Source organism: Neovison vison, chromosome 13 (genome assembly GCF_020171115.1).
Source record: "Neovison vison isolate M4711 chromosome 13, ASM_NN_V1, whole genome shotgun sequence".
NCBI lineage: Eukaryota > Metazoa > Chordata > Mammalia > Carnivora > Mustelidae > Neogale > Neogale vison.
In genome coordinates this window covers 146,321,254-146,341,522 of record NC_058103.1, presented here as the reverse complement: position 1 = coordinate 146,341,522, position 20,269 = coordinate 146,321,254, and the positions used below count along the sequence as shown (strand labels likewise).

The 20,269-nt window shown below is 39.3% G+C and overlaps 1 protein-coding gene across 5 annotated transcripts in view; it reads right to left on the bottom strand.

Moving 5' to 3' along the window:
• The window catches only part of FANCI (FA complementation group I), an 83,718-nt gene that overhangs the window by 57,384 nt on the left and 6,065 nt on the right, over positions 1-20,269 (bottom strand). For 4 of the 5 annotated variants that reach the window (XM_044230373.1, XM_044230374.1, XM_044230371.1 and 1 more), the window contains exons 3-10: positions 12,262-12,334; positions 7,716-7,846; positions 7,135-7,291; positions 6,997-7,054; positions 4,626-4,667; positions 4,178-4,301; positions 3,623-3,708; positions 1,792-1,918 (exon numbers count right to left, since the gene is read on the bottom strand). In XM_044230373.1, coding sequence (XP_044086308.1) covers positions 1,792-1,918; positions 3,623-3,708; positions 4,178-4,301; positions 4,626-4,667; positions 6,997-7,054; positions 7,135-7,291; positions 7,716-7,846; positions 12,262-12,334 — 798 coding nt within the window. The remainder of the gene's footprint in view (positions 1-1,791; positions 1,919-3,622; positions 3,709-4,177; positions 4,302-4,625; positions 4,668-6,996; positions 7,055-7,134; positions 7,292-7,715; positions 7,847-12,261; positions 12,335-20,269) is intronic. The other variant, XM_044230376.1, reaches the window with a different exon arrangement.

Genomic DNA, 20,269 nt, shown 5'->3' with positions numbered 1-20,269 from the left:
TAGGAATCCTCCTACAGTGCTGGTGGGAATGTAAAATGACATAGCCACTTTGGTGAAAATGAAATATAGAGTTAGCACATAACCCAGAAATTCCACTTCTAGATGTCTATCCCAAAGAAGTGAAACATATGTCCACATGAAGACCTACACATGAATGTTCACAATAGCGTTATTCATAATAGCCCAGAAGTGGAAACAATTCAAATGTCCATCAACTGGTGAACAGCTAAACCAATCTGATAGATCCACACAGTAGAATACTATGACACAAGAAGAAAGAATGAAATACTGACAGAGGCTACAACACATGGATAGCTTTGAAAACATCATGCTAAATAAAAGAAGTCACACACAAGAGATCGTGTATTGTTTAATTCCCTTTACAGGAACTGTCTAGCAGAGGTCAGTCTCTGGAGACCGTAGATCAGTGGTGGCCTGGGAATGTGAATTCACTATAAGTGGGCATAAGGGAGTTTACAGGGTGATGAAAATGTTCTAAACCTGGGTTATGGTGATGGTTGCATAAGGAGGTAAAGTTAAAATGGATAAATTGTATGTCATGTAAATTTTATCTCAGAGAAGGACAAGCATCATATGATTTCACTCATGTGAAATTTAAAAGAAACAGAACTGATGAACATAAGTGGAGGGAAGGAAAAATAAAACAAGATGAAAATAGAGAGGGAGGCAAACCATAAGAGACCCTTAACTCTAGGAAACAAACGGTTGCTGGGGGGAAGGTTGGTGGGGGGTGGGGTAACTGGGGGATGGGCATTAAGGAGGGCACAGGATATAATGAGCACTGGGTGTCATATGCAACTGATGAATTACAAAATTCTACCTCTGAAACTAATAATATACTCTATGCTAGCTAAATTGAATTTAAATAAGAAAATATCTCAATAAAATTTAAAAAATAGGTCTTTGAGGCCTAAAAGAAATGATACCCAAAAGACAATAAAAAAATCCAAAAAACCAACAAAAATAATACAATGGAGTAGATCAAGAAATACAAAACTGGTGGGGCACCTGGGTGTCTCAGACGGTTAAGTGTCTGCCTTCAGCTCAGGTCTGGGATCAAGCCTGCATCAGGCTCTCTGCTTAGGAGGGAGTAGGCTTCTCCGCCACACCTCCCCCTCCATCCCCAACCCTGATACCCCCGCCCCCCCCACCCCCGCCAGGCTTGCCTGTGCATGTGCTGTCTTTCTGAAATAAATAAAATCTTTTTAAAAAAGACAAAACTGGTTCTTTGAAAAGATCAATAATGATCTTTAGTTTTATAGCAACTAAATAAAAAAAAAGAGTGAACATATACAGAGGAGATAAAGAAGCTTTAAAGTCTAGCTCCAGAATTCAAAACACTTTTAATTTTATTCTAGCAACCTCACACATATGTATTGATGAATGACTTAGTTTCACAAAACTCCATAATACACTACTAGAAATAGGCACTCTCCCAATTCTCAAATGGAGAAAGAGAAGTCAAGGTTGAAGCTCACCTAGGACAATGATGGAGTTATGATATAATGTTAAGTTTCCTGCTGAACAGTCCTCATCTTTTTTTTCTTTTTAAACACTCAAACTTTTAAGCATGGTGTTAAAATGGAACTTGCTTAAGAATGTTATGACGTAGATTTTCTACTTCCAAATTAAAAGGCATCCTCTAGATCTAGGACCACTATACAATGCTTCCACTCGTCTCCTGTCCTTAACGGGCATTCAAAGGGGCCTGAGTTTACACATCCCTGTTTCATAAAGAGCTCCTGGGTCACCGAAGGAGTCTGTGGCTACCTTTAGGTGTTTCAGGAGTTCTCTGCCTAGTTCACAGTCCAGTTTGATGGCAAACACAATGTGTAGAATAATGGTGCCTTCCACATGACGCAGTTCACCTGATGGCACGGTAACAAGATCCAACAGCCTGAAAGATTCAACAGAAAGGTATGAGCTAGTTTGAGCAAGAGACAAGAGTGCAGGTACTCTGATGAACTCAAGTTGAACTCATACTGGAGGCAGGAAGTGTAAATTCTACTGCCTCATTCCTAGCTTCTTATAACAAAACTTCCTGAAAGCATGAATTGTCTATTATCATTAATTCCACTTCTTTACCTGTTCTCCATTAAATCCAATTCAACCAGGCTCTGTCTCCTCTCTACCCACTCCCCTCAATGCCATCTGACTATTCTTGCAAGGGTTACAAATGACCTCTATGTTGCCAAAACCTATAATCAAGTCCCACCTTAATTAATACCCCGCAGATAGGACACAACCGACCATTTCTTTCTTGAAACACTCTCTTCTCTTCTAGGGCACTGTCATTGAATACTTCTTCTTCTTCTTCTTCTTTTTTTTTTTTGGCTGGCTCATCCTCCCTTTAAATGGTGGAATGCTGTTAAGTTCAGTCATGGGTTTTCTTCACAATTTCCCTAGGACTCCCTATCCAGTCCCATGGTTTTAGTTCTTTCCAATCTCTTATCTCTAGACTATCTGCTTAATACCTCCATATGGGATGCTAATACACATCTCAAACTTAACATGGTTAAAACTGAGCTTATTTTGTCCTACACCTGCTTTTCCACCAGTTTTTCCTAACTCCGTATATAAGATCACCTTATAATCAGGTGCTCAAGCCACGTAACAAAAAGTTACCCTACAGTAGAAGTGGTAGGCTACAATCAGATTAACAGCATGAGCTCTGCAGCCATGGGTTGAAATCTCAGCTCCACTGCTGTATCATCTTGGGTTATCCCTTAATTTCTCCATGCCTCAGTCTCCGCATGCATTAAGTAGAGGCAAAATAGGGCTGTTGTGAGGTTTAAGTGCTTAGAGCAGCACCTGGCACAGGTAAACACTCTACAAATATTTGCTTTAGGAAAAATCTTTTTCAGGGGCACCTGGATGGCTCAGTCAGTTAAGTGTCTGCCTTCAGATCCCAGGGTCCTGGGATCAAGCCTCGCATCCGGCTCCCTGCTTCTCCCACTCCCTCTGTGGCTCCCCCTGCTTGTGCTCACTCTCTGTCAAATAAATAAGTAAAATCTTAAAAAAAAAAAAAAACTTTTTCAGGCATGCCAAGCTGTGTCCTGCATTCAAACTAAATATTCCATGAGCTGAAAATGTTTGATCTATGTAATGTGGCTCTTACCATTCAGGTTTCACTTAAAGTAACATCCTCTGCAAGAGGTTTTTCTTGACCACCACTCTAAAGTAACTACATTGTCACTATCACATCATCCATTTGAGTTATCTGCATAGCACTTTCTAATATTTTTCTTATTTATTTCCTGTTCTCTTCTCACCAATATTTAAACTCTTTGAAAGAAGGAACCTTGTCTGACTGCTTCAACACTACAGTCCCAGGGCCAAATAGTCCCTGGAACAGAGTGGACACTTCATAAACAACTTATAAACCTGCAACTTCCACAACAACTACCGCTATTCTCCTGGAAAGCTGTAAATAAGGTAGGTGAGGAGGCTGGCTGCTTTAGGACCGAGCAGCTCAGAGAGGACTAGGGAAGTTCTGTGCTAAGGTGAAGGTAGGGACTGAAAGGTTAAATAAGAGGAAGTCGAACACATAAAAGAAGACGCATCTGTCAAAATGACTTTATTTCTGTACTGTATTACTCACTCATCACCACTCTGTTCCTCATTGTGTCGCTTATCTAGCTCGTTGAAGAAAGCTATGATTCCTTCCAAAGCCCTCCTTCTGCTTCCCTGAAAAAATACAAAAAAGGTAAGGTCTCCCCATAAAGAGCAAGGTCACCAAGTTGAACTTAATCTACTTTTCAGCTTAGAGGATTCTCAAATACGAACCTCAATAGGTAAATTACAACCTAAAGTCACACTAAGGATTTACAGAACACTTTTTCAAGTTGAGATTGGGTTTGAAATGCATCTTAGTGTCAGACTTAAGGGGACAATAGTCCACACTTTCTTGAGATCTTTATCTCTTCTGCTAATACACACACACAATGTGGGAATATAAGAGACATGCGTATTTTCATTGGCCGAGGAGCATGAAGCATGACCCTTTTACCCATCATATCATCAGACACGAAATGAAAGCATCTATGCCCTAGTATGTAAATCAAGAGTATGGAAAAGCTGAATGGCCCTAACTGATCATTCCACTAGAGTTAAAAATATATATACACACACACACACACACACTTTTTATTTATACCTTTGAGGAGAGAACTAGAAGCTGATAGACCAGAGGTGGTATTTCTTGAAGATTCAACTTGCCAAACATCCTCAATACTTTTTCCACCACAAATTCCACCTCTTCTGCAGTCAGAGGGACATCCCTGTGGATCAAAGACTCTGAAGGTCAGAGCTACGGCCTAATTTGGGAGACATTAGAATATTATAACTGCCTCTTTGATTTTTATCTAAGAGAGAAACATAAAGGGGGCCAAAAGCTTTACATAAGCAAAGCCACATTGGAAAAAAATCATAGTTCTACTTTAAATAAGCAATTAAAGTAAAAAAGGGAGAAAATTCTGTAACAGAAAAGAGGTACCAATACTCTTACTTGGGGGAGAGTAGTGTTTGAGCTTGCTAAACTTCAATTTCTAACCGACAAGTTCACACAGCAAGGAAAAATGAGAAAAGGGAATAATGATGCTTACTTGAACATGGAGGTAAGCTGGACTACATACTGCTGATCCCATCTGGTTAAAGAAAATGACAAAGAATATGAAAGTTCATCTCAATTTAACTCATTTGCGTATTACTATGTAAAATTAATAAGGAGGGAAAAAATTAAGGTCATTTCAAGTTTGATTGGGTTCCACTGGAAAATAAGATCAAAGACTCAATGAAGTAACAGCTTTTAACCTACAAAGCTACAAAAATCAAAGTCTGATGATATTCAATGCTGGGAATTTTGGGGAAACAAATGCTCTCCATATACTATTTTAGAGAGTGTATACTGATATAACCCTTCTAGAAAGACAAGCTGGCAATAATTATCAAGTTTAAAAATGCACATAACCACAGATCCCCTCAAATTAGTATTAGAAATATATCCCGAGTACAGGCTTATAAAAAGTCACCTAGATGTAAGGATGTTCACTGCAATACTTTTTATAATAGGAAAAAACCAAACAACTATATATTATATATTTTTTTAAAGATTTTATTTATTTATTTGATGGACAGAGATCACAAGTAGGCAGAGAGGCAGGTGGAGAGAGACGGAGAAGCAGGCTCCCTGCTGAGCAGAGAGCCCGATGTGGGACTCGATCCCAGGACTCTGGGATCATGACCTGAGTCAAAGGCAGAGGCTTTAAACTACTGAGCCACCCAGGCACCCAACTATATATTATTTATTGGGAAAAAAACCACTCTTAACAATTAGAGATTAGCCATTTATAACAGAATAGTATGAAACTATTGAAAATAAGATGTAGGGGCAGCTGGGTGGCTTAGTCAGCTAAGCTTCTGTCTTTGACTCAGGCCATGATCCCAGGGTCCTGGGATCAAGCCCTGCGTTGGGTTCCCTGCTCAGAGGAGAACATATTTCTCTCTCTCCTCCCTGCTTGTGCTATCTGTCTCTCTCTCTCTCTCTTTCAAATAAATAAAATCTTTTTTTAAAAAGGAACTATGTAGAGTTGTGTACACTGACACAAACAGATGTGTTAAATGAAAAATGCAAGGTATATTATAATATGTACCGAATAAACTCTTGAGTGATTTAAAAACGAATGAGGGATAGCTGGCTGGCTCAGTTGGAGAAGCATGTGATTCTTGATCTCAGGATCGAGTTTGATCCCCCCATGTTAGGTATAGAGATTATTTAAAAATAAAATCTTTAGGGGCGCCTGAGTGGCTCAGTTGGTTAAGCAACTGCCTTCGTCTCAGGTCATGATCCCGGGGTCCTGGAATCGAGTCCTGCATTGGGTTCCCTGCTCGGTGGGGAGCCTACTTCTCCCTCTTCTGCTCCCCTGGCTTGTGCTCTCTTTCTCTCTGTCAAATAAATAAAATCTTTAAAAAAGAAAATTCAAAAAAAAAAAAAATCCTAAAAAAATTTTTTAAATTTAGAAACAAATGAGTGGATACATACTTAAAATTAGGTATATTAAGGATCTTATATAAAGAACCATAAAAGCTGTTGTTTCTGATTGGATGCTCTCTTCTGTTTCTTTTCAATATACCCAACTGTAATCACTGTATTACACAACTTAGTATTCTCTTTATTTCACGGACTATAGTAAGGATTTTTCACCTTTGATGGTTTTACAGATTTCACTTTGATGGGGTTAAATTTCATGGAGTGGCTCTACCTTAACTTACATAGATTATATACCATAATAACTTACATTTCTCTATTATTATACGCTTAAGTGGGTCACAATCTTCTGGGTTGAACATGTTCATGTATGAAGATTTTCTTATTATGCTGGAGTCTTTCCTTAGGGTAGCTTCCCATATTTCTGGCTTAAAGGTACAACCATGAATTATATATATCCCACTCATTTAAAAAAAAATATAAAAGATATAGCAGCAGGGTGACTTCTCAGCCTTAAGGATCTTAGGACTCCAAATAAAGCTAGAGGACAAAACTGTGTTAAGATGAAAGTCAAGTAGAGGCGCCTGGGGGACTCAGTGGGTTAAGCTTTTGCCTTCGCCTCAGGTCATGATCTTAGGGTCCTGGGATTGAGCCCCGCATTGGGCTCTCTGCTCGGGGGGGCCTGCCTCCCCTCTCTCTGCCTGCCTCTCTGCCTACTTGTGATCTCTGTCAAATAAACAAACAAAATCTTTAAAAAAAAAAAAAAAATGAAAGTCAAGTAAATAGAAACTATATGGAATCTTAGCACAGAAAATATAGTAAGTAATCTCTCAAAAATTCATCACAAACTATATAAAGGGTTTTACACTGTACATTATAAACAAACTAACAGACTGAAGACTTAGTGATACAAATTCCTGAAATAAACAGTACTCCCTTTTTTGGCCACTTGTAAATCTGAGAAACTGCTACACATTAATAAGACTCACCTGCCAGAACACAGGGTGTTAATCAACTGCTTCTTACATTCCTCCCCACTCAGTTCACCTAGAAATGCAAAATACACTGAGAAATAAATTTGATTAAGTAAGTAGTCCAAAAAGCCACTAAACTTGGAAGAAAATTACCTTTTCCATAATCTAGATTTTCCTTGTTGGCAACAAGGGCAGTGAGAATAATGGGTAATAACTCCAAAGATTTTCCATTTGTCAAGCTGCCCTCTTTGATAGCACCAACAAACTCCTTGGCCAATTTAACCAGGAATGATCCTGGAAAATTGTGAGCCTAAAAGTTTATGGGATAAAGAAAATGTTAAGCAGAAATCTAGATGTTTGGTATCTTCACAAAATAGTGTCTCTTGCTGAATTAACAGAACTGGTACTGAAACCCAGAACTGGTCCTATAAGGGACCCAGAGAGCGACTGCTCTGGTACAGATTTATAAGATTTCAAAGGTCAGAATCCTCCAGCAGTTCTCCAGCGGCTTCAAATACTCTTCAAAGATACCGGATGTCCACAATATCAGAAATTAACATAAACATGGGTTTATGGCCCATCCATCACCTATTCCGTTTAACAGTAGTTCTTATTCATAAGTAAGAATTATGTAGGCTAGGTTTGGCACGTTTAAGTTTACCCTCCCTTAACAAATTACAAGCCCCATCACCAAATCCACCCAAAACCAAAAAAGCTTTTGTTTCCCATCTTACCTCTAGCATTAGTAATCCTATGATCTCAGATGCTACTTCTTTCTGCAAGTCCCCTGACTCCACTAAGTGGATACAACAAATGTATATCTTAAGTCTCCTCAGAGCTCCAGCCTCCTCAGAGCAGGGGGAACCTTATTGTTTTAAACGAGTAGTACAGAAACAAAGAATAAAGGAAGAAATCTTAGAAAGTCAAAGGGCAAACAGGAAAAACAAACAGCTATATAGTTTTAATACAGAAGTAGAATTATCAAACTACTGATTACTAGAATGTTTAGAACAGCAATATTTAGGAGCTTTATAAGAATACTTAAATGAGACAGATGATTGAAATGCCATGGTTTTTTTTTCCTCCTACAGCATTAATTTGTAAAACAAATTCATAGTGCAAAAGGAGAAATACCTTCTAATACACCTTAGAGCCTTTTGGGGTCAAGTAACCCAAATTAAATGTCTTTAACATATTCCACTTCAAAACATAACTGAGTAATGCCAGCAGGAATGGCAGAATAATAAAGACCTCAGAAAATCCTTCCCTCCATAAAAGCAGTAAGAAAACTGACAAAGATAATAAAAACCATCAACAACAACAATCCTGGGAGAGGAGAATGGGATCTGATTTCCAGAGTTCCCACAAAATATCCTTTAAGAGTATGGCCCATATACAGAAAAAACAGAATAGAAATTAACACACAAGCCACAAACTGATACATCTGCAAGACACATATCTTATAAACAACATGTATCCAGAATAAGAAATCATAAAACTCAAAAAGAGGAAAACACACAACCCAATTTTTAAAATGGACCAAAGATCTAAACAGGCAAAAACAACAACAACAACAACAACAACAACAAAAAACCTATGATGGCAAGTAAATCTATGAAGACGTGTTCAACGTAACTTTCTGTTAAGGAAGTAAAACCACAAACAACTATTAAATACCACTGCCCACCTACTGGAATAGCTACAATCCAGAAACTCTTCCCCAGCCAAATGCTGGCGGCCACGCAGAGCGCAGGGAAAGCGCCTTCATCGCTCCTGAGGAACGCACGGCGATGCGACCACTTTGGAAGACAGGTTGGCAGTTTCTTATAAAGTTAAACACAAACCTGCCATAGGACCCTGAAGCGATCGCACTCCCAGGTCATCTACCTCAGCCAATTAAAACTTAGGGCGACACAAAAACCTATTTGCTGAAAACCAATGTTTACCACAGCTTTGCTCATCGTCATCAAAAACCAGAAGCCACCACCTGGAGGATTTTACATCCTGAGGTGTAAAAAACCTTCAGAGAAGCAGGTTTTTTGTATGTGAAGGAGAAAGGAGCTAATATGAAAGGAGTGCCTTAATCTCAAGAGGTGGAAGAGTAATATGTTTTAGGCAGGACTTTATGTGGAAAGGAAAGTTCTGGATACAAAGTCCACGGAAGTCATCCTTGCCTACATACCCTTGAAATGTTTCTGTGTACTGATTTGAAGGATGCTGTCCTAGACTATTTAGCCATTAAAATATTTGTAAGTGTATTGATTTATACATACCTGGTCACTTTAACTATTTTAAAGGTTGTGTGTAGATTTTACGCATGGCAGAGAGACTCACTGTTGATAGTAACAGTTGTGAACAAATATGTATGTATGAGAATAAATTGACTTAATGCAGAAACAAAAAACAAAAAACAAAAAAACAAAACAAAAAAACAGAAGCAACCACGTTGTCTTTCGGTAGGTGAACGGATGAACTGTGGACCCTCATACAATGGGGGACTGTTCAGTGATAAAAGGACAGAGCTCCTGACTCACACGACATGAATAAATCTTAAATGCATTTTGTTAGGTGAGTGAACACAGATCAAAACAGCTACATGTTGAGCACCTGGGTGGCTCAGTCGGTTAAGCGTCTACCTTTAGCTCAGATCATGATCTCAGGGTCCTGGGATCGAGCCCCGCATTGGGCTCCCCCCTCAGTGGACACTGCTTCCGCTTCTGCTTCCCCTCTGCCTGCTTCTCCCCCTTGTGCTCTGTCAAATAATAAATAAAATCTTAAAAAAAAAAAAAAAAAAAACACCACACACACATACACAAACCCCAGCTACAGGTTGTGTGATTATATTCAGGAGATGTTCTAGGAAAAGCAAAACTGTAGGGACAAAAAAACCCAGGTGAGTGGTTGACAGGCTGGGGGAAGGGAAGTAGGCAACTGCAGAGGGGAGGCCTGGGGGGCTTTCAGGTGATGGGATTATCTTGCAGGATCCTGGAGTGCTGCATACAGAATCTGAAGTACTGCCAAATGCATAGAACTTGACAGCCCAGAGACTGAGATTTAACATATGCACATGAAAAAAAAAAAAAAAAAAATCACCCCACAGGGCGCTCAGTCAAGCTCTCTCTCTGATGAATAAAATCTAAAAAATGAGGAATAAAATCTTAAAAAAAAAAAAATAGGCATCCAATTTGAAAAATAAGTAAACATATCCCTACTCATAAATGACATAATCATGTTTAGAGAAAACCCTAAGGTAGACTCAAAAAATTAAATTGTTAGAGGGCAGCATCTGGCCGGTCAGTCAGTGGAACATGTGACTCTTCTTGATCTAGGGGTCGTTGAGTTTGAGTCGCATGTTAGGAGCAGAGATTACTTTTTTTTTCTAGATTTTATTTATTTATTTGACAGAGAAAGCGAGCACAAGTAGGGGGAGCAGCAAGCAGAGGCAGAAGGAGAAGCAGACTCCTAACCAAGCAGCCAGCCTGATGCAGGGGTCGATCCCAGGGTCCCAGGATTAGGGCCTGACCAGAGGGCAGACGCTTAACTAAGCCACCAAGTTGCCCCTTTTGAGATTACTTTAAAATAAAATCTTATCTCAGAATCCTGAGATTGAGCCCACGATGGGCTCAAGTGCTAAGTAGGGATCCTTCTCCAGATTCTCATTCTCTCTCCGTCTGGCTCTCCACCCACCTGCCCATTCTCTCTTTCTCCAAATAAATAAATTTAAAAATATAATCTTAAAAAAAAGTCTACTGCATTTCCATATACTAACAATGAACAATTAGATGACTAAATTAAGTAAATTCCATTTACAATAGCATCAAAAAAATAGAATAGTTAAGAATAAATCTAAAAAAAGTATGTATAAGACTTATATTCTGAAGATTATAAAATACCACTGGAAGAAATAAAGAGAACCTAAGTAAATGGAAAGACATTCCATGTTCATGTAATGGAAGACTTAGGCTAAGATAGCAATAGTTCTCACATTCATACACCGCTTCAACACAATCCTACTAAAACCCCAGCTTCCCTTTTTTCAGAAACTGACAAGCTAATCTTAAAATTCATATGAAAACACAAGGGACCCTGAATATCTGAAAAAATCCTGAAAAAGAAAAACAAAGTTGGAGGACTCAAACTTCTCGATTTTAAAACTTACTACAACAATATGGTAATTAAGACAGTGTGGTGCTGACGTAAGGAGACATACAGATTAAGGGACTAGAACCTTGAGTCTAGACATAAGCCCTCACATTTCTGGGCAACTGATTTTCAGTAAGAGTTCTAGTGGAAACAAGACAAGATGAAGTTGGACTCCCACATCACACCACATACAAATTTAAACTCAAAATGGATCAAAGATCTAGATGTAAAGCTAAGGCTATAAAACTTTGAAAACAAAACATGGGTTTAAATCTTCATAACTTTGGACTCAACAATGGTATCTTAGATAAAACACTCAAAGATCAAGCTATAAGAAAATAAAATGGACGTCAAAAAACTTTGTGCTTCAAAGCATACTATCAAAGAAGAGTGAAAAACAACCCCGAAGGGGAGAAAATGTTTGCAAATCATGTATTTAATAAGGGACATGCACCTAGAACATATCAAGAACTAATAAACTCAATAATAAAAAGACAACCCAATTTTTTAAAGTGCAAATTATCTGAATAGACAGTTCTCCAAAGAAGATGCAGAAATGGCCAGTAAGCACCTGAAAACATGCGCGACATCATCAGCCCTCAGGGAAATCAGCCCTCAGGGAAATGCTTATCAAAACAACAGGGAGATACCACCCTCACCCCCTAGTACGGCTACAGTGAGGAAGACAGTAAGAAGGTTGACAAGGATATGGAGAAACCATCATCTTCCTTCAGTGCTGGTGGGAACATAATGTAGAAGTCAACCAAGATATTCCAAGTCATTAAGCCCCAGAGCTCCTTTGCCCCTCATTAGTAAGCACAGGTTAAGTAACTAAGCATTGCTGTTTTCTTCTCCACAATTCTTAAAGCACAAGTAAACCAAAGTGCATTTCATGAAAACACGTCCTTTATAGGCCCCCAAACCAGTGATACAATCTCACATATCCACTTCAATCCCCTTAAGTAAAATTACTTGAGTCCGTAAGACAGGAGGCTACTTGCTTTAGTTGACTTTGTGAAAATCCCAAATCACAGAGAAGTCTCAGTGTGGCTTCAAACAGTAAGAAAAGCAGCAACATGTGTCCAAAGGAAACCAATCTAACAAACCCAGGCGGGCAGAAGTGGCATGAATTATTACCCTTGAAGATGGCTCGCAGGAGCGCTCCTGCAGCTTTTCCTCTCACGGCCTGATTCTGAAGGAGATTAGCCAACTGCAGTGAAAGAGAGAAGAAGCTTCAAGTTTCTGGCAACAATTTCGCTATCCCAATGGCCTAAAGTCCCAATATGAATCCTGTCAGGTTCACCCCCTTCAGAGACTTCAGGTATCACAAATATCACGGACTTAGAACAGCACGGAACTTAACAGGATGCACGGCTGTCAAGTCTGAACTTTATTTGTATCTTCACTCTATAATGTCTAAGTACAACAGAACTAACTAAAGAGAAAAGAGCACAGTGATAGGATACGCTCTTCTTCTTCTTCTTCTTTTTTTTCTTTAAATAAGTCTTACTCCTTCTGTAGAGAATGGCTGCTGGGGTGGGGCTTAAAAGGGAAGAGGGGTATGTCAGGAGACTGCAACAGTGTTCAAAAGTGAGAGATGGTAGTGGCTTAGCCCAAAGAGCAGTGGAGATATTACTGGTTGGACTGTGCCTGTACCACCCCCTTCAAAATTAAAGTTGTTGGGGCACCTAAGTGGCTCAGTGGGTTAAGCCTCTGCCTTCGGCTCAGGTCTCATGATCTCAGGGTTCTGGGATCGAGCCCCGAATTGGGCTCTTTGCTCAGCAGGGAGCCTGCTTCCCTCTCCCCTCTCTCTGCCTGCCTCTCTGCCTACTTGTGATCTCTGTCTGTCAAATAAATAAAATCTTTAAAAAAAAATTAATGTTGGGCGCCTGGGTGGCTCAGTGGGTTAAGCCGCTGCCTTTGGCTCAGGTCATGATCTCAGGATCCTGGATCGAGTCCTGCATTGGGATCTCTGCTCAGCAGGGAGCCTGCTTCCCTCTCTCTCTGCCTGCCTCTCTGCCTACTTGTGATCTGTCTCTGTCAAATAAATAAATAAAATCTTTAAAAAAAAAAAATTAATGTTGGAGTTCTGACCTACAGGACCTCAGAATGTGACCTTATTTGAAAATAGGACTGTTGCAAATGTATTTGAGGTCATTACAGTTGGTGCAAAAATGACTATCCACATAAGAAGGGGAATCTTGGACACAGAGACAGATGTGCAGGTGTGCTGGGTGAAAACGAAGCAGAGAGTGGGGTGATAGAAGCCCAGGAACACCAGAGATTGTCATCAACTCCTGGAAGCTAGATAAGATTCTCACAGCCTCAAAGAAACCAACACTGCCAGCACTTTGATCCTGGACTTTGAATCTCCAACCAAAAAATAAATTTTTATCATTTAAAGTACTGTTTATAATACTTTAATAGTTGGCAGCCCCAGCAAACTTTTTTAAAAAGAAGAAGTAGACTAAAGATATATTTGACAGCTCAAATTAGTAGGACTTTGCTGTGGTCTGAATGTTTATGTCCCCCCTAAATGCACATGTTGGAATCCTAATGCCCAATGTGATAGTATTTGGAAATGGGACTTTTGAAGATAATTAGGTCATAAGGGGAGAACTCTCACGAGAACTCTCATGAATGAGATGAGTCAATTAAGAGAGCTCCCTGGCTCCTTCCACCACGTGAGGATACAACTGAAGTCTGCAATCCAGAATAGGGCCTTCATCTGACAATACTGGCACTCTCATCTCTGAATTCTAGCCTCCAGAACCATGAGAAATAAATGTTCCTCATTTATAACTCCACATATGAGTTAGAGCATATAATTATCTTTCCCGTGACTTATTTCACTTGGCATAATGCCTTCTACTTCCATCCACATCACTGCAAATGGCCAAGATTTCTTTTTCTTTCTCTCTCTCTTTTTTTTTTTTTTTTTTTTGGATGGCTTAGTATTCCATTGAGTATACATACCACATCATCTTTATCCATTCATTTGTCAAGGAGCATCTGGGCTCTTTACATAGTCTGGCTATTATGGACATTGCTGCTATAAACATTGAAACCCTGACACTTCTTGAAACAATTTCAGTTTCATTCGAAAGCAGTGTGGCATGGGGAAAAAAAGAAAACTGGACCTAGAATCACATGATGAATCCTGGCCGTGCCACTTACCAGCTTCATGATCTCAGTCAAGTTATTTGACTGTATGTGTCTCCATTTCCCTACCTCCAAGGACAGTTAGGAGGATTCACTTAGATGACACACAAAGAACTAACACACAGGTGCTCAAGGAGTAACTCTCTTCTGCTCTCTCTGCCCCTTGCTCTCCTTCCTCCCTCCACTTACATGATCTCCTCTTCCTTTTTGACTTTATGCTTTTTACTGCATTTTAAAACATAAAAGTAAACGAAATAAGATTTTGTATCCTTGTCGTTTCAGACGGCTTTAACATTTTTCTTTTAATTGGTAGACTGCAACTATCAAGTTAACGGCACAGTCCAGATACAGACCTTTTTTTTTTTCCCTAAATAGAACAGCCCTCATTTTGCAATGTCTGATGTTTCCTCATGATTATACGGAGTTTATGCATTCCTGGCCAGAACACAGGTGATACTGTGTCCTTCTCATAGTGTCACACCTAGAGGCATGGGATGTCCATCTATCCCTCACCGGTAATAATAATTCTGGTCACTCAGTCAAGTGTTTTGCTTCATTTTCCCGCTTTATAGTTACAAACAGTGAGCAGTTTGTAGGGAGATACTTTGACCATGCACATATCCTGCTCCTCCTCTAGTTTTCCCCTTGTATAATGGAAAAGCCCAACAACAACCACCATTACCAGGTTATCAAAGTCAGTATCACCAGGAATGACATAGACATCATGAGCCCAGCAATACAATACACTTGGAAAAGGCAAGGCACCATTTCTGGGGTCCTTCTACCAGGGATGAATGACCTCGATCCAATCATGAGACATACCAGACAGGCCCCAACTGAGGGACACTCAGCACAATAACTGATCAATACTCTGCAGGGTTATCAAGATCATGAGAAACACAGACTGAGGAACTGTTGAAAACTGCAGAAAATCGGGAAAAAATAACATTAGTGGGAAAACCACCATACAGAGTTTGATTAGGGTCTTTAGGTTTGCTAATGGTATTGCGCCCATGTTAATTTCTTGATTCTTAAAATTCTGGCTAAGGGGGGCACCTGGGTGGCTCAGTGGGTTAAAGCCTCTGCCTTCGGCTCAGGTCATGATCCCAGAGTCCTGGGATCAAGCCCCGCATGGGACTCTCTGCTCAGCAGGGAGTCTGCTTCCTCCTCTCTCTCTCTGCCTGCTTCTCTGCAAACTTGTGATCTCTGCCTGATTCAAATATATAAGTAAAATCTTTAAAAAAAAAAAAAAATTCTGACTAAGGTTATGTAAGATGCTATGGGAGGGATACACAAAATTCTCTGAATTATTTTTACAACTTTTCTGTAAGTCTAAAAGAAGCTCAAAATAAAAGCAAAAAAACAAAAACAAAAACAAAAAAATTTCCTGGATTTAGCATCCCACTGGTTTCTTGCCTGATCCAATATTCATCATGACAGCTGCAAAACAACAATTTTCTAATGCTAGCACAGTAAGCAAGAGACTGTTTTCTCCCCATTTATTTATTATCAGTATGGAGTCACAGATTTATTTTTCAATGTCTTATAATTCATAGCTGAACTTAATTATTTTGATGTTCTAATAGTCTCAGATCTAGGTGATGGAACCCCTCTGAGCTAGCTCATATGTCCTTGTGACTTGCCCTCATCATTTTTTTCTGAGCACTTCTTTACTTTCTGGCTTAGCAAGATGTTCCAGGCTCATTTTGTATCTATCAAGCACCCCTCTTAAAATCAGCCATTTCTCTGAAAAGCCCTAGTTCCTTTTAGTGGGGAATGATTATTAGAGACCAAAGATCTAATTCATGGCTGTGCTTGTTACTACTGTGGCATCTTCGGTGCCACATCTTAGTTCTTTCAGTGAACAGAGCTTTAAAACACACACACAGGGCGCCTGGGTGGCTCAGTGGGTTAAGCCGCTGCCTTCAGCTCAGGTCATGATCTCAGGGTCCTGGGATCGAGGCCCGCATCGGGCTCTCTGCTCAGCAGGGAGCCTGCTTCCTCCTCTCTCTCTGCCTGTCTCTCTGCCTGCTTGTGATCTCGCTCTGTCAAATAAATAAATAAAATCTTAAAAAAAAAACACACACACACACACAGAGGTATGTATACATATATGCAAATACATACAAATATACATGTGTGTGGATATGCATGTATCTCATTAAGTTCATATCCGCACTTCCATTTCTAATTCATCCCCACAGGGTTCTTTCTTGCCTTCTTATATCCTGTATTTATCCCTTGTACCACAGTAAAAATGCTGACTCCCAACCTCAACACATTCACTGAACTCTGTATTACATCTAAAAATCATTTCAGAAGTGTGTTGACCATATATCATCACATTAAATAATCCTTTTTTAAAAAGTTCACAGTTTATTTGTATTTCCTTCAATCCTCTGCCCAAGACAGAGGGTATATTGTCAAATACTTGAATTAGCTCTTTTTTTTTCCCACCTCTCCACCTTCAGTATGGTTATGGAATTCTTCCTGAGTTTCTTTTTGTAAGCATACACAGATATATGTACACTTTACTTCCCTTCTTTCTTATATAAAAGGTAGAATAATACACATTTTTCATTTTCCCTTTTTAACTTAGTATTAAGAAATCACTATCAGTCCTTATTAAAGTTCATTGTTTTTTACAGAGTCGAAGAACAACCTCGTGCATAATATAATTTCAGGTTGTTGGAGGTACATCTTTAGGGTAGTCCTAGAAGTGGGATGAGTATTGAGGGAAAATGTATTGAAGTAGTTTTATTAGATAGCATCAAATTCTAATCATGGTCTTACCCATTTCTGCATTCCTACCAGCAATGCATGAGTGACTGATTCCTCAATCTCACCAAGAGTATATAGACAAGATGTTCATTTTTTTCCCTACTCTGACAGATAAGAAATAGTAGCCATTTCATTTTAATCTTTATTCTCTTATGAGCAGAGCATCTTTTTCCCCCCCCCAAGAGTTTATTTGTCAGAGAGAAAGAGAAAGTACAAGCAGGGGGAGCGCCAGGCAGAGGGAGATGCAGGCTCCCCACTAAGCAGAGAGCCCCAAGCAGGACTCTATCCCAGGACCCTGGGTTCATGGCCTGAGCCACCCAAGCATCCCTGGAGCATCTTTTCTTGTGTTTACAGCTCTTTCCATGTCTTTCTGTGATTATCCTCTTCATTCATTTTGTTCTTTTCCTATGGGCTTTTCCCCCCACCCCCAATTATTTTGAATTATTATGAATTAGGGATATTAATCCTTTATCTGTGATACATTCCAAACATGTTCTCCCAATTTGTCATTTGTGTTTTGATTCTGTGTATGGTGTTTTTGGTCACATAAATTTTACTTATATGTAGGTAAATTTACCAATCTTTTACTGTATCTAGATTTTGAGTCCTAGAAAAGCCCTCTCTGCACTGAAATTAAAAAGAGGAATTTCTTGGGACGCCTGGGTGGCTCAGTTGGTTGAGCAGCTGCCTTCGGCTCAGGTCGTGATCCCGGCGTCCTGGGATCGAGTCCCACATCGGGCTCCTTGCTTGGCGGGGAGCCTGCTTCTCCCTCTGCCTCTGCCTGCTTCTCTGTCTGCCTGTGCTTGCTCTCTCCCCCTCTCTCTCTCTGATAAATAAATAAAATCTTTGAAAAAAAAAGAGGAATTTCAAAAAAAAAAAAAAAAGAGGAATTTCAACCATTTTCTTCTAATATTTAGATTTAATTTTTTAAAAAGATTTTGAGAGCGAGAGCACACATACAAGTGGGGGGAGGGACAAGCAGACTCCCCACTGAGCAAAGAGCCTGAAAATGTAGGGAGGGGCTCCATCCTAAGACTCAGACCTTGACCTGAGGTGAAATCAGATGCTTAACAGACTGAGCCACGCAGGCACCCCAAATTTTTTTTTACATTTAGATCTGATTCATGTGGAGCTTATTCTTTAGGAGTATGTAAAGAATATACCCAGTTTTACTTTTTTTTTTTTCTCTAAATGGCTATCTAGTTGTCTCAACACCATTTATTAAATATGATCTTTGCTCCCATTGTTCGGAATACCACTTTATCATATACTAAATTTTATATGTAGTTGTGTCTATTTTGAGACTTTGTTATTCCATTACCTGTTCTTCTCTTCATGCACCAATACCGCACTGAATGAGAGGATTTTTGGTACATTCAGTATCCAGTAGAGCTGGTCCTTCCTCAGAGATCTTCAATTTCAGCGTTTTCCTAGCTATTCTTGCCTATTTTTCTATATGAACTTTGTTTCTACTAAGTGTAAGAAATTCTATTGATTTTTACAGAATTTTATACTCCTCTACCTTGCTGACTTCTTGCTGTAGATGGTTTGACCACAGCTTCTTCAGGGTTTTCCAGGTGTACTAGTACGACATCTGCAAAGACAGTTTTTAATCTTTTTTGCCTATCCTATGCCTTTCATTGTTTTTCTAGTTTAACTGCATTGGCTAACAGACCGGGACAATGTAAAATCGCGGTGGAAAGAGCAGACATACTGCCTGGTTCCTGGTCTCAGTGGTCTCATTATCATGCCTCTAGGGTTTCCAAAAAAGTTGCTGACTTTAGGATATGTTTTACCAAGGTAAGGAAACAGGCACTACTATTTTCTCAAGAAGTTTTTACCAGGAATGGGTGAATTTTGTCAAAGACATTCTCTGACTTGTGAAGATAATCACAGGGGCTTTTGAGTAATATACTTTCTAACACTGAACCAACTTTGTATTCCTGGCATACATTCCACTTGGTCATGACTGATTTTCTTTTCATCTGATACTGGAATATGTCCCCTAGTATTTAAGATTTTTGCATCAATGTTTATAAGTGAAGATGCCCTTTAATTTCCTTTTTCTATGCTATCTTTATCAGGTTTAGAGTATCAACATTATGCATCTAGAAGTTTTCCTTACGTATATACATTTTTTTCCATGTTATATATGCTGTCAAAAAATTCTGTAGCTTTGAGACTATCTCTAATTTCTTTCTTTCTCTAATTTTAAGAGTTTGGTGGAAGGGGCGCCTGGGTGGCTCAGTGGGTTAAAGTCTCTGCCTTCGGCTCAGGTCATGATCCCAGGGTCGTGGGATCGAGCCCCGCATCGGGCTCTCTGCTCAGCAGGGAGCCTGCTTCCCTTCCTCTCTCTGCCTGCCTCTCTGCCTACTTGTGATCTCTGTCTGTCAAATAAATAAATAAAATCTTTTAAAAAAAAAAAAGAGTTTGGTGGAAGTCCCATGTGAAATTATCTGGGCCTGGTGTTTCTGTGTAAATTAACTGCTCAATTCTTTTTCTTCTATGTAAATTGGTCTCATTAAGCTTTCCATCTCAAACTGGGTCAATTTTATTAAACTCCATGCTCTTAATTATCCATTTCCTCTAGATTTTCAACTTTATTTGCATTAATGTGTACAAAGTAGTGTCTTAGTACATTTGATATTCTCTTTTTACTAATAATTATTCCCAGGTCACCTGAGTGGGCTGGTTGGTTAAGCATCTGACTTCAGCTCAGGTCATGATCTCAGGGTCCTGGGATCAAGCCCTACCTTGGGCTCCGGGAGGAGTCTGCTTGTCCCTTTTCCTCTGCCCCTCCCCAGGTTCACGCTCTCTCTCAAATAAACAAAAATCTTTTAGAAAAAGGTTATTTTCCCCTTCTCATTTCTTACTTTGTACATTTGTGTTTACCACTTTTCTTTCTTGGTCAGATAAAGGTTTTAACTATTTTTTCCAAAGAATTAGGATTTTGATATATTAATTTGATTTACTGGTTTTCTGTTCTCTACTTGATAAGTTTCCAGTTTTATTTTAGTGGTTTCCTCTTTGTGTCTTTCTTTTGTTTACTTTGCTGCTCTTTCAAGAATTTTATTCATTTATTTCTTCTTAACTGATTTTGGTGATTTTAAAAAGTATTCTGCAAACTGATATGTAGCATTCTCATTATTTTCTAGAAATCCTCTGATTTCTGTTGGTATATTCCTTTTTTATCAAAAAGTTG